This window comes from Mobula birostris, chromosome 11, assembly GCF_030028105.1.
Source record: "Mobula birostris isolate sMobBir1 chromosome 11, sMobBir1.hap1, whole genome shotgun sequence".
Taxonomy (NCBI): Eukaryota; Metazoa; Chordata; class Chondrichthyes; order Myliobatiformes; family Myliobatidae; genus Mobula; species Mobula birostris.
In genome coordinates this window covers 113,450,541-113,471,931 of record NC_092380.1, presented here as the reverse complement: position 1 = coordinate 113,471,931, position 21,391 = coordinate 113,450,541, and the positions used below count along the sequence as shown (strand labels likewise).

The 21,391-nt window shown below is 44.0% G+C and overlaps 1 protein-coding gene across 1 annotated transcript in view; it reads left to right on the top strand.

Moving 5' to 3' along the window:
• Positions 1–15,509, top strand: part of mical2b (microtubule associated monooxygenase, calponin and LIM domain containing 2b) — a 262,965-nt gene extending 247,456 nt beyond the window's left edge. The window contains exons 35-37 of the mRNA XM_072272895.1: positions 1,905–2,004; positions 5,662–5,735; positions 15,135–15,509. Of these exons, the coding sequence (XP_072128996.1) occupies positions 1,905–2,004; positions 5,662–5,735; positions 15,135–15,319 (359 nt within the window). The 3' untranslated portion in view covers positions 15,320–15,509. The remainder of the gene's footprint in view (positions 1–1,904; positions 2,005–5,661; positions 5,736–15,134) is intronic.
• Positions 15,510–21,391: the final 5,882 nt, after the last annotated feature.

Genomic DNA, 21,391 nt, shown 5'->3' with positions numbered 1-21,391 from the left:
CTAGTACTTATTGTACTATCCACCCAGGAACACCGGCTGTCAGTCCAACATCGGGAAGGCTCAACCATGGTGACTGGGCTCACCACAGACCTCAGCCCCTCAGACCAGTCTCAGAACAACATGGCAGCTCAAAGAGACAGATACATCCTCATCATAACAGCCATTTAGAACAGATGAAGAGGAACGTTTTAGCTAGAGGGCGGTGAATCTGTGAAATTCATTGCCATAGACAGCAGTGAAGGCCAAGTCATTTGGTGTATTTAAAGTGGAAGTTGATAGATTCTTGATTAGTCGGGGCATCAAAGGTTATGGGGAGAAGGCAGAAGGCAGGAGAATGGGGTTGAGAGGGATAATAAATCGGCCATGATGGAATGGCAGAGCAGACTCGATGGGCCGAATGGCCTAATTCTGCTCCTATGTCTTATGGTGTAATGGTGCATTTTTGTAATATGTGGTGGGTTTCTGTTCATACAGCAAGGAGCCCCTGTTTCCCCTGTCAAGTTATCAGAGCATTCTCTTGTTTTTGCAGAATTGTAATAGAAGCAACCGAGTGGAAATGCAGGGAGGCAAAGCAAACGATCCCTTCAGCGGTGTTAACTGAAGGTTTCAGATGCCTCCCGGGGGAGGGTTACACTCCACACACAATCCTGTGAAACAATTAACACCACACCGGGCAGGAGCTGCAACTTCCTCAAAATATTCATCAAAGCATTAAAGACACTGAAGTCAATAGCATGTAACAGTGTAATCATGCCATTATGACATGTACTTTCGTAAAGTCTTTGGCTTCAAATGCTTATTTTGTAAAAGGTGTTTCTGTGTGTGGGGGAGGAGGATGTCTGCAAATATCCTCAGTGACTACTTCCAGTGATTTAGTAGTCTTACACTGTGGAAGCAAGCTGTTCAGTCCACCGATCTGCCACCAGAATTTTTTGAAGCATGGGTTCTCTATCGATAACTCCGTAAAGAAACATATCAAAGTTGCTGTCATCTACACACCTCTAAGAGCCAATAGAATTCAAAAATCAGCTGAAGGGGTAGCCAATCAGGACTGAGGCAAGCAAAAGGGGACTGTATAAATTTGAGCACTCCCAGAGAGAGACGCCAACTGCGCACTGAGGACGTCACTTCCATTGGTGATCAAACGTCTGCAAGATAATTACCAAGTTCAGCCAACACCACAATGTCAAACATTTAAGATTCCTTTTTATGTCTTTGTCTCTCTATCTCTCTCTCTCCATCTATCTCTCTCTCTTTGTCTCTCTATCTATCTCTATCTCTTCCTCTAACTCTCCCTCTCTCGCACCAAGACAACACTGGAGGACAGCGCCTTCAAGTGCAGTCACTGCAGCCAAGACTGTCACTCCCGTGTGGGCCTCCACAGCCACAACAGACGCTGCTCTAACACAGACTGAAGCAAGACTTTCCAGGCGCAGATCCATGGTCTCGCGAGACTAACGGATGCCACCATATCTCCATCTCTCTCTCCCTCCATCTCTCCATCCCCTTCTGCCTCATTGAGCTGTGTCGGTCAGCAACTCCCGATTTAAACCTAGCCTAATCATGGGATAATTTACAATGACAGATTAAGCTACGAACCGGAGCACCTTTGGGACTGTGGGAGGAAACCCACACATTCCGAGGGGAGAACGTACAAACCTCTTACAGACATTGGCAGGAACTGGTACCTTAAAGCTTTGGGCTAACCGTTGTGTCACTGTGCTGCCCTCTCAGATAGGCACATGGGTGATAGAAAGATGGAGGGTTATGTGGGAGGGGAGGGTAAAAGGTCAGCACAATATTGTAGGCCAAGGGGCCTGCACTGTGTTGTATTTTTCTATGTTCTACGTTCTATGCTGTGAATCTTAAGTCTCTCTAACTGGCCGTTTTGTATGGATGCTTAGAGCTTGACTCAAAGGAAGAACCTCAGCTCATGCGGAAGTGGTTCAAGCTGGTGATGGAGAAGAACGTATTGGTTTGTTACGAAGCTGAACTCATGATATTGTGAGTATTCCACTTGCTGCTTTGGTGGAGGGCTGGGCACGCAGGACTTGTAGAGTCACAAGCCCTACAGCACAGAAACAGGCCCTTTGGCCCGTCTAGTCTGTTCAATCCCATGCCCCGCACCCAGACTGTAGTCCTCCGTACCCCTCCCATCTATGTATCTATCCAAATTTCTCTTAAATATTGCAATCGAACCCACATCCACCTCTCCTGCTGGCAGCTCGTTCCACACTCCCACCACCATCTGAGTGAAGAAGTTCATCCTCATGTTCTCCTTAAATATCTCCCCTTTCACACTTAACTCATGACCCATAGTTCTAACCTCACCCATCCTCAGTGGAAGAAGCCTACTTGCATTTATCTTATCTTTCCTCAAAATTTTGTATACCTCTGTCAAATCTCCCCTCAAATGTCTTTACTCTAGGGAATAAAGTCTGAACCTATTCAATCTTTCCCTATAACTCAGGACCTCAAGTCCTGGCAACATCCTTGCACACTTTCTCTGCACTCTTTCAGTTGTATCAATGGGATGAGTCATTGACCAGAGGCCCAACTGGCCATTTAATTGATGCACCTTTGAAAGCATCCTGTCCCAGTGGATTGATATGGCAACTGTTCTGCCAATGATGGCGAGAAACTGCAGGGAGTCGTGGACACAGCTCAGCACACCACAGGAAACAGCCTCCCCTCCGTGGGCTCTGTCCACACTTCCCGCTGCCTCAGTAAAGCAGCCAGTGTAATCAAAGACCCCACTCATCGAGGGCATTCTCTCTTCTCCCCTCTCCCATCAGACAGAAGATCCAAAAACCTGAAAGCACATTCCACCAGGCTCCAGGACGGATTCCATCCTGCTGTCAATATGATCGGATGGACTCCTGACCTCACAATCTACCTCATTATGGTCTTGCACCTTATTGTCTATTTGCACTGCTCTTCCTCTGCAGCTGTAGCACTTTATTCTGCACTGTGTGAAAGAAATATGGATGGCTATGTGAGAGGGAAGGGTTAGATTGATCTTGGAGTGAGTTACAATGTCGTCTCAACATTGTTGGCCAAAGGGCCTTCACTGTGCTATACTGTTCAATGTTCTGTTTGTCTTTTCCCTTGTACTTTTTCAACGCACTCTGGAATGAAATCATCTGCATGGGTGGCATGCAAGACACATTTTTCACTGTACCTCTGTACCTGTAACATCTGTTAAGCCTCTGAAGTTCTCAAGATCCTCTCATAAGACCATGGAATATTTATCATGTTGGAACATTGGCACTAAATCTGCACAGAACAAGATCTGGCAAACATGAACATTTTCCATGATCAAGAATCAAAAGACTCTGGATGCTGGAAATCTGAAATAAAAGATCACCTCCTCCCTCCTTCCCTTTCTCCCATGGTCCACTCTCCTCTCCTATCCAATCCCTCCTTCTCCAGTTCTTTGTTTTTTCCATCTATCGCCTCCTAGCTTCTTACTTCATCCCCCCTCCCCCACCCATCCTCCTTCCTCCTCGCAAACACGAGGAATTCTGCAGATGCTGGAAATTCAAGCAACACACATCAAAGTTGCTGGTGAACGCAGCAGCAGAGACCCAAAGGGTCTCGGCCTGAAACATCGACTGTACCTCTTCCTAGAGATGCTGCCTGGCCTGCTGCATTCACCAGCAATTTTGATGTGTGTTGCTCCTTCCTCCTCACCTAGTCTCATCTACCACCAGAGCAACCCACACAAAACGCTGGAGGGATTCAGCAAGTCAGGCAACATCTACGGAAATGAATAAAGAGTTGACGTTTCAGGCTGAGACCCCTCATCAGGGCTGGAAAGGAAAGGAGAAGATGCCAGAATAAAAAGGTGGAGGATGGGTGGGGATGAGAAGTACAAGCCTGCAGGTGATAGTTGAAGCCAGGTGGGTGGAGAAGGGGGATGAAGGAAGAAGCTGGGAGGTGAGAGGTGGAAAAAGCAAAGGGCTGGAGAATAAGGAATCTGATAGGAGAGGAGAGTGGACCATGGGAGAAAGGGAAGGCGGAAGAGCAACAAGGGGGTGTCATAAGCAGGTGAGGTGGAACCGGAGTGGGAAATTGAAGAAGAGGGACGAAGGAGGGGGAAAATTACTGGAACTTGGAGAAGTCAATATTCATGGCATCAGGTTAGAAGCTATCTAGATGGAATATGAGGTTTGCTCCTCATGGCAAAAGGGGAGGCCATGGACTGACATATTGATATGGTAATAGGGATTGGAATTGAAATGGTTGGCCACCAGGAAACCCTGCTTTTGGCAGACTGTGCGAGATTGCTGGACAAAGTGATCCCCTAATCAACATTGGGTCTTACCAATGTAGAGGAGGCCAATTCGGGAGCACCAGATAAGTAGACAAGCCTAGAAGCTTCACATGTGAAGTGTTGCCTCAACTAGAAGGACTGTTTGGGGCCCTGAATAGAGGTGAATAGGCAGGTGTGGCATGTCTGTAATCTGCAGGGCTAATCTTCCCTCTCACCCGGTGTCACCTATTATCTACCTACGTGTACTCCTTCCCTTCCCCCCATCTTCTTATTCTGGCTTCTGCACCTTCCTTTTCCAGTCCTAATGAAGGGTCTCAGCCTGAAATGTCAACTGTTTATTCTCCTCCATAGAGGCTGCCTGACCTGCTGAGTTCCTCCAGCATTTTGTGTCTGTTGCTCTGGATTTCCAGCATCTGCAGAATCTCTTGTGCTTATCAATAAGCTTGAAAGAATGCAGAGAAAGTTTACAAAGCTGTTGCTTGGACTTGAAGACCTGAGTTATAGGAAAAGATTGGATAGGTCAGGACTTTATTATCTAATTGGGGAGAAAGTTCAGAAATCAGAGGCACGAAGGGACTTGGGAGTCCTCGTGCAGGATTCCCTACAGGTTAATAAAGGTCAAGTCAGTGATAGGGAAGGCAAATACAATGTTAGCATTCATTTCGAGAGGACTAGAATATAAAAGCAATGATATAATTCTGAGGCTTTATAAGGCATAGGCAAGGCCTCAAGCCTATTGTGAGCAGTTTCGGGCCCCTTATCTCAGAAAGGATGTGCTGGCATTGGAGAGAGTCTAAAGGAGGTCCACGAGAATGATCCTGGGAATGAAAGGGTTAACACATGAGGAGGATTTAATGTTCTGGGCCTGTACTCATTGGAGTTTAGAAGAATGAGAGGGGATCTGATTGAAACCTATCAATATCGATAGACAGAGTGGACATGGATAGGATGTTCCTTGGTAGGTGAGTCTAGGAACAGAGGGCACAGCCTCAGAATAGACAGACATCCATTTGGAATAGAGGTGAGAAGGAACTTCTTTAGTAAATCTGTGGAATTCATTTCCACAGGCAGCTGTGGAGGCCAAGTCATTGCTTATATTTAAAGCGGAGGTTGATGGGTTCAAGATTAGTCAGGGTATCTAAAGTTACAGGGAGAAGGCAGGAGAATGGGATTGAGAGGGATAATGTCAGCCATGATGGAATGACGGAGCAGACTCGATGGGCCAAATGGCCTAATTCTGTTCCTACATATTGTGGTCTCAACATAATTCTGAGTTCATTCGAGATGCATGGTATGGTGTTGATCTACAGGGGAAGGGGTTTCAATCGTCAGGGCAGATCCCAAACTGGCAGCATTCCCACTTCTTTCCCGTTGTGCCTTCCCAGTGCCCGGGAGCTGGAGCTGGAAGACCATCAGAGCCGATTACAGCAGCTGCTTCACCGTCGGATGGAAGTGGAAGGTGAGCAAGGAATCTGTCTGTCTGTCTGTATCTTGTTTTACGGCGGTTGGCATCCAGCTTAATGGTGCATTACCACCACCCTCTGCCCCAGAATGTGCACTAGACATACATTCTAAATCCCTTCACCTAATATATATACAAACCTACACTTCACCCTCCCATTGTTGACCATCCTAGTATCCTATTCCTGTTTATTCGTCATATTCTATAAAAAACCCTGTACCCCTTAAAAACGCTAAAAATACCCAGACTTGTGCTCTCTCACCCATGCCCAGCAACCCTTTTAATGTGAATTCCTGCATCCCCAACTCCCTTAATTTATTTCTCATCATCTCTCTCTGTATCCCATACTTCCTGCAACTCAGAACTACATGTTCTACTGACTCCTCTTCCTGACATTCCTCACACAATCCTGTCTGGTGTTTCCCTATCATTTTCAATGTTTTGTTTAATGTACAATGCCCCAGCCTTAACCTAGTCCACACAATTTCCTCTCTTCCATTTCCATTACCTACCCTAGTAACTGCAACACTCTTTTGTATTTGATATAAATGCCTCCCTTTCCCCTCCCTGTCCCATCTTTCTTGCCACATTCAGTTGACTTTTTCCCAGATTACACACTTAACCTCTGCTTTACTGATACTAATGTGTATTTCCACATTTTCTTTCTTTAACGCCCTCTTTGCCAACTCATCCACACTCTCATTTCCCTTCACCCCTACATGTGCTGGAACCCATAGAAATTTTACCTGACCTCCCTGATTTGCAATTCTTGTAACTAACTGAAGGACTTCATAAAGTACATCTTGCCGACTGTTTGTGTGAAAAGACCTTAAACTTGCTAGAACTAAGGATGAATCTGAACATATCAATGCTTTGACTTGTCTGGCTTTCTGCACCCATTGCAACGCAACCAACACTGCCAGCATCTCCACTGTAAACACCCCTAACTTATTAGATGTTCTTCTGCTGATTCCAATTTCTTTTGCTGGTATTACCACCCCAAACCCTGTCTCTCCTGTTTCAGGTTCCCTCGCACCATCCGTATAAATGTGAGTATAATCACTATACTTTTCCATCACATGACAGTTAAATGCATTTACCAAATCTGTTTTATATCCCTCTTTCTTTTTTACCTCTAACAAATGCCAGTCTATGTCAGGCCATACAAGCTTCCATGGAGCTACAACCGGATAAACTACTGAAGGACTTATCCTTAGAGCAAACACTCCAGTCTTTCGCGATATCATTCCCTACCCGACTAAAGGTATCCCTCTGAAACCTCCCATTTTCCCAGCACTCCTGCAACACTCCTTTAGTAGGGTGAGAATCATTGTGCCCCTGCAAGTTAGCCCAGTAGTTTGCTATCAGTTGCATCCTTCTTAGTTCCAAAGGCATTATTCCCATTTCTACCTGTAGTGCTGACACTGGTATGTTTTAAAAGCCCCACTGCACACTCTCAAGGCCTGAGCCTGAATCACATCCAGTTTCCTTATAAGAGACCTAGCTGCTGATCCATATACTATATTTCCATAATCCAATATAGATCTTACTAAAGCCACATACATTCTCTTCAAAGCTGAACAACTTGCTCCCCATTCCCTACCAATCAAACATCTCATCACATTTATTACTTTTTTACATTTCTCCTCAACTTTCCTGATATGGTCTGCCCATGTTAATCGTGAATCAAATATAACTCCCAGAAATTTAAATGATGCAACCCTTTCTAATTCAACCCCATACATCCTTAACTTCTTCCCTACCTCAACCCTTTTCCTGGTAAAAAGTACAGTTTGAGTTTTGTCTACTGAAAATCTACATCCCCAATCATAACCCCACTCCACCACTTCATCAATTGCTTCTTGTAGTTTCCTGATTATATGGTCCATGTTCCTGCCTCTTTTCCACAAGGCCCCATCATCCGCAAACAGTGACCTACCTATATCCACTGGTACCTTTGTGAAGACATCATTGATCATAATGATGAAAAGTAACGGGCTAATCACACTACCTTGAGGTGTGCCATTTTCCACTATGTACTGTTTTGATAATTCTGATCCAATCCGAACTTGAATTTTTCTACCAAACAAAAAATCTTTAATCCAATTAAAAACTCTCCCACCAACCCCCATCTTGTGCAGTTTAATTAATAATCCTTCCTTCCACATCATATCATAGGCTTCTTCAATGTCAAAGAACACTGCCACTACTGACTCTCCATTTGCCTGGGCTTTCCTTATTTCAGTCTCTAACATAATCACTGAGTCCATGGAATTCCTTCCCTTTCTAAAACCACTCTGATAACTTGCCAGCATTCCCCTTTTCTCAAGCTCATATGATAACCTTTCTGTTATCATCCTTTCCATTATCTTACATATACTTGATGTTAATGCAATTGGTCTGTAGCTAGTGGGTTTTGACAGACCCTTGCCAGGCTTCCTTATTGGAATTACTATTGCTTCTTTCCACGCACTTGGTAATCTTCCCTCCTCCCACACTCTGTTATAAAAATGCAGCAACTTCAAGAACACTCCTTCTCCTAGATTTTTTAGCATCACTGAGCATATCAGATCTTTCCCTGGGGAGGTTGGTCTCGATCTCTTTATTGCTCTCACCATTTCTGCTAATGTAAATGGATCATCAATTATATCATCTGTTCTCCCCCTCCTGCTTAACACACCTGGGTGTTGGCTCATTATTCTTTCCCTTCTTCAGACAAATTTTCTGAACTGTGTATCAGTACAAATGACTTGGCCATGACCTCAGCCTTATCCCTACTGGAGACTGCCGTTTCCTCCTCAGATATCATTACTGGATATTCCCATTCCCTTCTATCTCCTCCCATCCTCTTAATCATTCCCCATACCTCTCCCACAGGTGTTGTTCTTCCTACCTTGTCACAAAAACTCCTCCAACTTGCCCTTTTAGCTTGACATATAGTTCTTCTCACCACTGCCTGTGCTTTCTTATATTGAACCAAATGCTGCATATTATGGGTTCTTTTAACTAGCCTGAATGCTCTATTTCTGTTTTTTACAGCCTGACAACATTCCTCTGTCCACCATGCTACCAGTTTCCTATTCATCCTATTTTTACTCCTGGGAATAGATCCTTCTGCTGCCATGATAATTGCTGAAGTCACCTGACTGTTTAATTCATCTACATTTCCAGAAATATCAATCTTTGTCAACCCTTCTTCACTCAACTTCTGGAACTTACCCCAATCAGCTTTTTCAAACACCCACTTTGGGGTTCCGCCACCTGGTCTTACTTCAACTCTTTCACCCACTGAACACAAAACTGGGTAGTGATCACTGCCTACTGTTGAAGCAGTCCAAACTCCCCAGTTACTAATGCCAGCCAAGGTATTAGACACTAACGTAATATCTAACACTGACTCAGTTCCTGTTGTTATATCTATCCTTGTGCCGCTACCATCATTCATACACACCAAATCCCTTTCTTCCATCAAATCTTCAATTACCTTTCCATTTGGATCTGTAATCTGATCCCCCCATATTGTGCTATGAGCATTGAAATCTGCACACCACACTACTTTATGTCTGTTTTGTCCTTGTATCTTTAATAGGCTGTCCAAATCCAACCTCTTACATGGATTGTAGTAGTTAATTATAACCACTCCCTCCCCTCTCTCCCACACTTCCACCACTATGTATTCCTGATCATCTCCTTTTTCCAGTACCCTATATGGTATACCCTGCTTGATTAACATAGCACAACCCCCTCCTCCCCCTAGATTTCTATCTTTCCTTATCATTGTATACCCATATACCACAAAGTCTAAAGTTGGTTTCAACCAAGTTTCCTGAATACACACTACATCCGGTATTACAACCATTTCTTTAATAAATTGCTTGAATTCCTGGCTATTGGCCAGTAAGCTCCTTGCATTCCATTGTAAAAGAATCACCATAATTAGTGTTAACCAACACATGACACTTCCTGGCTTGACTGACTACTGAGGTTCTCCCTCACTTCCTCCCATGTCAGTCCTACTAACCCCAAATGGTTTACTGCTGCTTTTACCACCAGCTGAATTTTGTCACTTTTTGACTTTACCTCAGCCGTACTATTAATCACTCCTGCAATGAATGTTACTAGAGCCTTTTTGTCTACATAAATCCTGTCATTTGTTCTTTGTTGCATCTCTCGTATCCCTATTGCTCCCTGTTCATTAGGAGCATTATTCTGTTCTCTTGACATTCTTACAGCTTCTGCATAAGTGATCTTTCTTTTCACTCTTATTTCTTGAATTTTAGTCTCCCATCTGACAACCTCACACCCACTATATGCAACATTATGAGCTCCTCCACAATTGCAGCATTTTGGTTGAACTCCTGTTCCGCACTTTCCATATTCATGATCACCCCCACATCTAGCACATCTCCTCTGCCTTTTACAGTTTTTAGCCACGTGTCCAAACCTTTGACAATTATAGCACCTCAGTGGTTTTGGCACATACACCCTTACTGGGTAACTCATGAAACCCAGGAACACCTTCCTTGGCACTCTTTCTTCTTCAAATTCAATCAATACTGATTCACTTTCCTTTTTCACTCCCTCCTTTGTTGTTTTCAGTCTTTGAACATTCATTACTTTCCCTCCTTTGATATTCCTCTTTATCTCCTCCATATTTATACTCATTGGTATCCCCGTGATCACTCCTTTACAACCACTGTTTTGTGCTCCCACCCTCCCAGTGTATTCCACCTTGCATTTTCCTATCTCTTTTAGCTTGAGTGCTTTCTCAAGTCGTTCCTCATTCGCACATCTTACCAATAAGTTGCCATCATTAGGGACTTTTACAAATACTATTTCCCCTATCTTATTTGTCAGAGTTGTTGTTAGCACAAACGGGTTAATTTTCTTCATATGTCCCTGAGCCTTCTCATTAAACCTAATTATGACAACACCTCCTCTCTGAGCTTGTTCATCTTCCTCACTTTCAGAGCATTCTCCATTATCATTTCTTATTCTTTTATTCCCTTTGTCTTGGTTTTTATTCATCCGACCCCTCACTACCTCCTCATTCCCTTTATTTCTCCCTTCACAATAATCCACCTCTCCCCAGCTGCCTACCTTTGGTCCCAAGTCTCTATCCCTCTCCTTCTCCACTTTCTTTCCCTTAACCCCACCTCTTATCTTGTCCGCCATTGCCGGACCCACACGACCCCCTCCCAGCAATTTCCGTTCCCTCCCCACTCTCTTTCCCTCAACAGGTTCCAAACCACATTCACGCATCAAGCAAAACACAGCCAGCTTCCAGTCGAGCCAACTCAGCAGCCACTCATCGCTCCTCCAAGCAAGGAATCTCATGGCAGTTCTTAATTAAATCACCCCTGTAATTATCAGCAACCAGCTGTCGGCTTTTCCTGCCAGTGTTTAATTAAATAATTGGCTGTTAGCCACCTGTGTACTCTCCAGAGATAATTGGGCACCAGGTAAGATCGTTTAGGTACAATCAGGTGATGGAAGCTGACTCACTGTTGCCCTGAGCACTCCCCTTCCCCCTCCCCACATCCAGTGTACTCTGTGTAGACCATACACCACAGGCACCTCCCAAAATCACTCACCTCTCCCACCAAAGAGGAGCAAGGGAAGCAGGTTCTGAGCAAAACCTCCTCTCCCAGTCACACACCTGCCTGACTTCATCTATCTACCTTGTTGCACTATTACAGACTGCCAGGGATGATGTTGTGGCCATCACTGAATAGTGGCTGAAGGATGGTTGTAGCTGGGATCTGAATGTCCAAGGTTACATGTTTTATCGGAGGGATAGGAACATAGGCAGATGGGGCGGTGTGGCTCTACTGGTGAAAAATGGCATCAAATCATCAGAAGGATGTGACATAGGATCAGAAGATGTTGAATCCTTGTGGGTTGAGTTAAGAAACTGCAAGAGTAAAAGGACGTTGGTGGCATTTATATACAGGCCTCCCAACAGTGGCTGGGAGGTGGACCACAGATTACAACAGGAAATAGAAAAGGCAAGTCAAAAGGGCAATGTTATGGTAGTCATGGGAGATTTTAATGTAGAGGTCGATTGCGAAAATCAGGTTGGTAATGGATCACAAGAGAATGAGTCTGTTGAATGACTAAGATAGCTTTTTAGAGCAGTTTGTCTTTGAGCCTACTAGGAGATCAGCTATACTGGATTGGGTGCTATGTAAAGAACCAGAGGCAATTAAGGAGCTTAAGATAAAAGAACCCATAGGAACCAGTGATCACAATATGATTAAGTTTAACTTGAGAGGGAGAAAGTAAAGTCTGATGTAGCAGTATTTCAGTGGAGTAAGGGAAATTACAGTGGTATAAGAGGGGAGTTGACTAAAGTAAATTGGAAGTGGCTGCTGGCAGGGATGTCAGCAAAGCAACAATGGTGTGTGTTTCTGGGAAAAATGAGGAAGGTGCAGGACATGTGTATTCAAAAAAAATGAAGAAATACTCAAATGGTAAAATAGTACAACCATGGCTGACAAGGGAAGTCAAAGCCATTGTAAAAGCAAAAGAAAGGGCATACAACAAAGCAAAAATTAATGGGAAGATAGAGGATTGGAAAGAATTTTAAAACCTACAGAGAGCAACTAAAAAAATCATTAGAAGGGAAAAGATGAAATATGAAAGCAAGCTAGCAAATAACATCAAAATGGATAGTAAAAGTTTTTCAACTATGTTAAAAGTAAAAGAGAAATGACAGTGGACATAGGACCGCTAGAAAGTGAGGCAGGAGAAATTATAACGGGGGACAAGGAGATGGCTGATGAACTACATGAGTATTTTGCATCAGTCGTTACTGTGGAAGACACTAACAATATGCCTAATGTTGTAGTGTGTGAAGGAAGAGAAGTGGGTGCAGTTACTATTACAAAAGAGAAGGTGCTCAAAAAGCTAATGACCTAAAGGTACATGAGTCACCTGGACCAGATGAGCGGCACCCTAGGGTTCTGAAAGAGAACCCTAGGGTGCAGATCACATTAGAGATTGTGGTGGCATTAGAAGTTATCTTTCAAAAATCATTGGACTCTGGCATGGTGCCAGAGGACTGGAAAATTGCAAATGTCACTCCACTCTTTAAGAAAGGGGGAAGTCAGCAGAAAGGAAACTATAGACCAGTTAGCCTGACTTCAGTGGCCGGGAAGATGTTGGAGTCAATTGTTAAGGATGAAGTAATGGAGTACTTGGTGACACAGGACAAGATAGGACAAAGCCAGTGTGGTTTCCTTCAGGGAAAATCCTGCCTGACAACCTGTTGAAATTCTTTGAGAAAATTACAAGTAGGATAGATAAAGAGGATGCAGTGGATGTTGTATATTTGGACTTTCAGAAGGGCTTTGTCAAAGTGCCACACATGAGGCTGCTTACCAAGTTAAGAGCCCATGGTATTACAGGAAAGTTACTAGCATGGTTATAGCCAATTGGTAGGAGGCAGCGAGTGGGGGTAAAAGGATCTTTTTCTGGTTGGCTGCCAGTGACTAGTGGTGTTCCGCAGGGGTTGGTGTTGGGACCACTTCTTTTTATGCTGTATTTTTTTTTGTGTGCCATACCCTGCCAGAGCCTCGGCGACCACTTTTTCAAGTGGTTGTCTTGGAGGGAAGATTCTGTGAGTGATCCCCCATGTCCTTCTCACAGCGAAGTTTCGTTTTTTTACAAGGCCGAGTTGTGAGCTCGACACTCAACCCAGTACAGATGGAAAGTGTGCCCGGGAGTGGCCCGACTGGATTCGAACTCGGGAACCTTCACTCCGGGGTCGAATCTGATGTCACTGCGCCACCAGCCGGCTGTATATGAATGATTTAAATGATGGAATAGATGGCTTTGTTACCAAGTTTGCAGATGATATGAAGATTGGTGGAGGGGCAGGTAGTGTTGAGGAAACAGGTAGGATGCAGAAGGACTTAGATAGATTCAGAGAATGGGCAAGAAAGTGGCAAATGAAATACAATGTTGGAAAATGCATGGTTATGCACTTTGGTAGTAGAAATGAATGTGCTAAAAGGGGAGAAAATCCAAAAATCTGAGATGCAGAGGGAGTTGGGAGTCCTTGTGCAGAACACCCCAAAGGTTAACTTGCAGGTTGAGTTGGTGGTGAGGAAGGCAAATGCCAGGTTAGCATTCATTTCAAGAAGTCGAGAATACAAGAGCAGGGATGTGATGCTGAGGCTTTATAAGGCATTAGTGAGGCCTCACCTTCAGTATTGTGAACAATTTTGGGTGCCTCATCTTAGAAAAGATGTGCTGGCATTGGAGATCGTCCAGAGGAGGGTCACAAGGATGATTCCAGGAATGAAAGGGTTATCACACGAGGAACGTTTGATGGCTCTGGGTCTGTACTCGCTGGAATTCAGAACTCATTGAAACCTTTCGAATGTTGAAAGGCCTAGACAGAGTAGATGTGGAAAGGATGTTTCCCATGGTGGGAGAGTCTAGGATAAGAGGGCACAGCCTCAGGATAGAGGGGTGCCCTTTCAAAACAGAGATGCAGAGAAATTTCTTTAGCCAAAGGGTGGTGAATTTGTGGTATTTGTTGCCACATGCACCTGTGGAGGCCAGGTGTATTTGAGGCAGAGATTGATAGCTTCTTGTTTGGACATGGCATCAAACATTATGGGGAGAAGGCCGGGAACTGGGGTTGAGGAGGAGAGAAAAAAAGGATCAGCTATAATTGAATGGCAGAGCAGACTTGATGGGCCAGATGGCCTACTTCTGCTCCAATGACTTTATTGTTTCATGGTCTTATGGTTTTTATCAGTGTAACAGAGCTGGTACATTTGTATCAGTGTGGATCAGAATGTAACAGGTATTGTACATTTGTATCAGTGTGGATCAGAATGTAACAGATATTGTACATTTGTATCAGTGTGAATCAGAGTGTAACAGATCCTGTACATTTGTATCAGTGTGGATCAGAGTGTAACAGATATGGTACATTTGTATCAGTGCGGATCAGAGTGAAACCGATATTGTACATTTGTATCAGTGTGGATCAGAGTGAAACCGATATTGTACATTTGTATCAGTGTGGATCAGAATGTAACAGATCCCATGTGTTTGTGACCTCCAGTTATCATGTTACCAACTGACCAAGAATCTGAACTTCTCACAGACACAGAAATCAGTCCATGAGACACAGGAGCAGAATTAGGCCTTTTGGCCATTTGAGTTTTCTCCTATGCCCTGTCATACGATGAACCCAGCAGTGTTCCTGGGTCTTCTGGTTACGTCCATCAGAGCTTCGGAGAGTGGGAACATAACCTACTCCTCGGTCTATCCTAGGTCCACCACACCAAACCAGTATGACAGGAGTATTGAAGTTATTGTCTGCATTCTTTCCTAGTCTGAGAAGTTTATTCACCCTGTTATCATTTCCCCAAACAGAGCACCAGAAAACAGAGGAAGAAATGGCCGAGGAAGAGCAGATGAGAAGTGAAATATTGGAGGTGATGGAACAGAGAGACAAGTTAGTGGCACTGCTGCGAGAGCAACAGCAGCAGGAGGAGGAGGAGGACCAGGATTTGGAGAGCTGGATGTTAGCCAAAGGTTACAGGTTCAACTGGTCCTGAGTCACAGCCGTCCCGACTGAGGGCTCGTGGACAGATCGCACCCACCTGGGGCTTCCAGCAGCAGCAGCACGTTGATAAGGGGTGTCTGAAAATTCGTTCATATTCATTCCTCGTTCTTTCCTGGACCAGCAGTAAGGGGTACCCGTAAACAAAGCAGGCTATGCTGCACATTAAAGAGTTTGTAAAGGTGAGATTTATCTGTCACATGTGCATTGAAACATCAAAACAAATCAGGGAGGAATACACTGGAGCAATCTTTAAAATAAAGATCATCTTTATTTGTCACATGTACATCAAAACATCCAGTGACGTGTGTTGTTTCTGTCAAATCCAATCAGGAAGGATTGCTGGGGGCAGCCCACAACTGTCACCACATTTTCAGTGCCATCATAGCATGCCCACAACTTACTAACACTAACCCGTACATCTTTGGACTGTGGGAGGAAACCAGAGCACTCAGAGGAAACCCACACAGTCACAGGGTGTACATACAAACTCCGTACAGACAGTCACGGGGAGAACATACAAACTCCGTACAGACAGTCATGGGGAGTACATATTTCCCTCCTCTCCCTCTCCCTTCTCTTCCCTCTCTTCCACCCCTCTCTTCAGTTCTTAGCATGAGTTGTGATACAAGCTTAAGGGAGAATTTCCACTTGCATGAAGAAACGGTCCCTTTTTGTATCTTGCATGACCTTTTATTCTGATGATGTTTCCAGACAAACATGTTCTTCCCAATTATCTACTCTCAAAGCTGCTGCTTCGACCAAATTCTCAAAACATGGCTGTGCACTGGTACTTTCTCAAAACATTCCCACGTCCCAGACTAACACCATTTTGTCTTACACATTTTAGAATGTGCAGTACTGTGCACATATATATAGCTAGGGTGCCTGAGACTTTTGCCCAGGACTGTATTTGTCGATGTAGAGCAGAGAGTGAGTTTGTAAATCAGGCAGGAGCAAAGGATGTGGGGAATGGTGAGGGTGGAGTGCCGTGGGAGGGGTGTGGGACAGGTGGCAGAGAAGAAGTGATAGGGGTGGGGTGGTGCAGGTGCAGACACCCCCAACCTGGAGACACAAGTCAAGGTCGTTTGATTCCAAACAATTGGTTTATTGATCATTACAGAATGTCTCTCTGGTGCTTCCTGCTCCCTCACCTCTCCCTTCCCCTTTTCCCAACCATGATTGCCCTCTCCCTGCCCCCTTCCCACTCTCAGTCATGATGCACCATCAATAACTCCAAAAGACTGGAAGTAGAGTAAATACTGAAAGGCTTTTATTAGCAGTAAAATGTGACCTCCAGCATGCTGAGTGTCTGCCCCTGGACTGACAGGAGGAGCCATGGCCCAATCGCCTTTATTCAGGGGTCTGTGGGAGGAGCCACAGGGGCAGTCAGCAGAGGGGCATGTCCATACAGGTAACCCAGTAACAACATATATATATGGTTTCCCACAAGTCAGTTCATAATACATACCCATGTCAGAGTCAGGTTTATTATCACTCACATATCTCATAAAATTTGTTTTTTTTTGTGGCAGCAGTATGGTGCAATACATAAAATTACTACAGTACCGTGCAAAGGTCTTGGGCTCCCGAGCGATATATATGTTCCTAAGACTTTGCACAGTAACGTACCAAGGAGAATCAAATTTAACTCTTTCCTTACAAGTGGGGGGGGGGTGTCATTTAGAACACAGAACAGTACAGCACAGTAAAGACCCTTTGGCCCACAACGTTTTGTAGACTTTTAACATGCTTTAAGAGCAGTCTTACCCTGAGTCTGATGAAAGGCCTCAGCCTGAAATGTTGACTGTGTATTCCCTCCCACAGCCTGACCTCCTAAGTTCCTCCAGCCTGTTATGTGTGTCAATTGAACCCTACCCTTCCACAGGAGGAGCTGCTTTTCCCAGAGGGTGGTGAATCTGTGGAAGCAGTGGAGGCTATCTCGGTAAATATATCTAAGACAATGTCAGATAGGTTTCTGCGTAGTAGGGGAATTAAGGGTTATAGGGAAAGGGCAGGTAGGTAGAGATGAGTCCATGGCCAGATCAGCCAAGATCTTATTGAATGGCTGAGCAGGCTCAATGGGCCAGATGGCCGACTACTGCTCCTATTTCTTATGTTCTCATGGTCCCAACACAGACCCCTGTGGAACACCAGTAGTCACCGGCAGCCAGCCAGAAAAGGCCCCCTTTATTCCCACTCTTTGCCTGCAGCCAATCAGCCACTGCTTTCTCCATGCTAGAATCTTTCTTGTAATACCATGGGCTCATAGCTTGTTAAGCAGCCTCATGTGTGGCAGCTTGTCGAAGATCTTCTGAAAATCCAAATACACAACCTCAAACAATTCTCCTTTGTCTATCCTGCTTATTATTTCTTCAAACAATTCCAACAGATATATCAGGCAAGATTTTCCTTTGAGGAAACCATACTGACTATGGCCTATTTTATCATGTGCCTCCAAGTTCCCTGAGACCTCATCCTTAATAACCGACTCCAAGATTTTCCCAACCACTGAGGTCAGATTAATTGGTCTATGGTTTCCTCTCTTCTGTCTCTCTCCATTCTTGAAGAGTGGAGTGACCTTTGCAATGTTTCAGTCTTCCAGAACCATTCCAGAATCTAGTGATTCTTGAAAAATAATTTCTAATGCCTCCACAATCTCTTCAGCCTCCTCTTTCAGAACGCTGGAGTGTACCATCTGGTCCAGGTGACATCTCTACCATCAGACCTTTCAGTTCCCAAGATCCTTCTCTCTAGTTGTGGTAACTTCACACACTTCATGCCCCCAACCCCTGGAACTTCCACCACAATGCTAGTGTCTTCCACAGTGAAGACTGATGCAAAATACTTATTCATTCTTCTGCATTTCATCTTCCCCCATTACTACCTTTCCAGCATCATTTTCCAGAAGTCTGATATCCACACTCACCTCTCTTTTACACTTCATGTATCTGAAGAACTTTTGGTATCCTCTTTAATATTATTGGCTAGCTTACTTTCGTATTCCATTTTTACCTTAATGGTTTTTTTTTGTTGCCTTCTGGTGGTTTTTAAAAGCTTCCCAATCCTCTAACTTCCATTAATTTTTGCTCTATTATATGCCCACTCTTTGGTTTTTATGTTGGTTTTAACTTCTCTTGTTAGCCACGGCTGTCTCATCTTTTCCTTTAGAATACTTCTTCCTCTTTGGGATGTATATATCCTGTGCTTTCTGAATTCTTTCCAGAAACTCTAGCCATTGCTGCTCTGCCATAATTCCTGCCAATGTTCTTTTCCAATCAATTCTGGCCAACTCCTCTCTCATGCCTCTGTAATTCCCTTTACTCCACCGTAATATTGTCATGTTTTTCTTTAGCTTCTCCTTCTCAGATTTCAGGGTGAATTTGATCATATTAGAAATTCCTCCTCCTGCATATCAAAATCCCCAGGACTATTGTAACATTGTCCTTTTGGCATACATTTTCTATCTCCCTTTGTAATTTGTAGACCATATCCTTACTACTGTCTTGGGGTCTGTATACAACTCTTATCAGGGTCTTTTTACCCTTGCTCCTGAAGCCTTCCTGATGAGTGGGTACAGAAGCAAGGCAGCGGAGATCTGAGTTCAGAGATATTCTTCTTCGAGATGAGCTGCCAACCGCAGCTGATGAGTCCCATCTGCCTGAAGTGACTGGTTTTAAGGAGCCAGTAACCCACCTTTGCCCCTTCTCCAGTCAGTAGAAACAGTTCTGCCGGGTTTAGTAGCTAAGCCACATATGATTAGTGTGTGGTAATCTGTAATGAATAAGGTTTCTGCGATTATGAGAAGGGAAAACAAGTTCCACTAAAGGAGGGATGTGATGAATCTTTTGATGAGCTGAGTTCTGAGAATTCATTGAAGCTGCTGTCAGGTGAGTCCAAATCTGAATCAGATTTATTATCACAGACTTAAATGTTGTGAAATGTGTTGTTTTATGGCAGCAGTACAGTGCAATACATAAAATTACTCTAACTTGCAAAAATAAATAAATAATACAAAATTTGGAGTTCATGATCTGTGGATCATTCAGAGAATTGATGGTGGAGGACAGGCTGCTGAATTTTGCCACGTTTAATTTGGTAAATTGGTTTATTATTGTCAGATACACTGAGGTACACTGAAAAAACAAATTTTAGATAGGGCAGGCTTTTTCGCTGAGATTGGTTAAGAATAGAACTAGAGGTCATAGGTTAAGGGTGAGAGGTGAAATGTTTAAGGGAACCTGAGGGGGAACTTTTTCATCCAGAGGATGAAAAAGCTGGCAGCACAAGTGGTGGATGTGAGGTCGATTTCACATTTAAGCAAAGTTTGGATAAGTACATGGATGGGAGGGGTATGCTGGACTGTAGTCCGGGTGAAGGGTGATGGGATCAGGTAGAATAACAAAGGATGCTGTAGTGCTGTAATGCTCTATGACTCTCTGTGAACATAATAAAGTAATTGATCCACTTATTTCCGGCGAAATTCCGATCATCTTTAACCTGAATATTTGGAAATTCTGATGTATAGGCATCCAAGTGACTCCAGTATCCTCTTTACCTCACCAGAGTTCTACTTGCTGAACTCCCTTTACTGCATCTGGTTCCTTCCCCCCCCCCCCAATTCCTTTGATATCTACCAGGACCTTCCCCCCAACTCCTTTAATATCTACCAGGACCTTCCCCCCCATTCCTTTGATATGTACCAGGACTTTGTTTTCAATTACAAGAAAGGTGCCAGATAGGGCCAGTAACATCATGACATTTGTTGTTTTGCAGCAGCAGTACATTGCAATACAAAGTAATTTTTTAAAAAACTATAAATCAGTTCAAAGTTCAAAGTAAGTTTATTATCAAAGTACATATGTCACCATATACAACCCCGAGATTGATTTTCTTGTGGGCATACTCAATAAATCCAGGATCCACAAGAGAATTCATGAAAGACCATCCCAACAGAGCAGAAAACCAGTGTGCAAAAGATGACAAACTGCAAGTAGAAAAAGAAAGAAATAATATATAAATAAGCAATAAGTATTGAGAACTTGTGTAAAAGAGTCTTCCTCTATTCCCCACAATGGCCTCTTACCTCTTCTCCTCACCTGCCTACCACCTCTCCCTGGGTCCTCTCCTCTTTCCCTTTCTCTCATGGTCCATTCTCCTCTCCTATCAGATTCCTTCCTGTCCAGCCGTTTTACCTTTCCCACCCACCTGGCCTCACCTATCACCTTCCAGCTATCCTCCTTCCTCACCCTCACCTTTTTATCTTGGCATTTTCACCCTTCCTTTCCAGTACTGAGAAGGCCTTCAGCCCAAATTGTAGACTATTTGTTCATTTCCATTAACACTGCTTGACCTGCTGACTTCCTCCAGCATTTTGAGTGTTGCTTTGAAATGATAGTGCAAGTGAATTATCCACTCTGGTTCAAGAGCCTCGTGGTTCAAAGTTTCAAAAGGTTTTTATTATTATCAAAGTATAAACAACTCTGAAATTCTTCTTCTCCAGATAGCAACAGAACCAAGAGAGAAAAGAATGGCAGCACAATCATCAACCCCAAATCCCTCTTCCACCGCACACACAAAAAGAAAAAGATCAGGCAGAAAACACAGAATTTAAAAAACTCTAAGACTGAAAAAAAAGCCCATAGGGCAAGACTATATCCAAGACACAGAAAATCTGGACACACCAGCAGGCCTTTCCCTCTCCGTAGCAAAGCGATCCCACCAGCGATCAAAAGGCCATCTCTCCCCTCTCCATAGCAGAGGGATCCCACCAGTGATCAAAAGGCAGTCTCCCCTCTGTGTAGCAGAGAGATCTCACCGGTGATCAAAAGGCAGTCTCCCCTCTGTGTAGCAGAGAGATCTCACCGGTGATCAAAAGGCAGTCTCCCCTCTGTGTAGCAGAGAGATCTCACCGGTGATCAAAAGGCAGTCTCCCCTCTCTGTAGCAGAGCGATCCCACCAATGATCAAAAGGCAGTCAGCCGGCGCTCACCTTCCGCATTCGCCTCGATGTTTCAATCTCTCTTGTTGCTTTAATTGGTGAGCAATGGAAGCTTTAACCAGTGGAA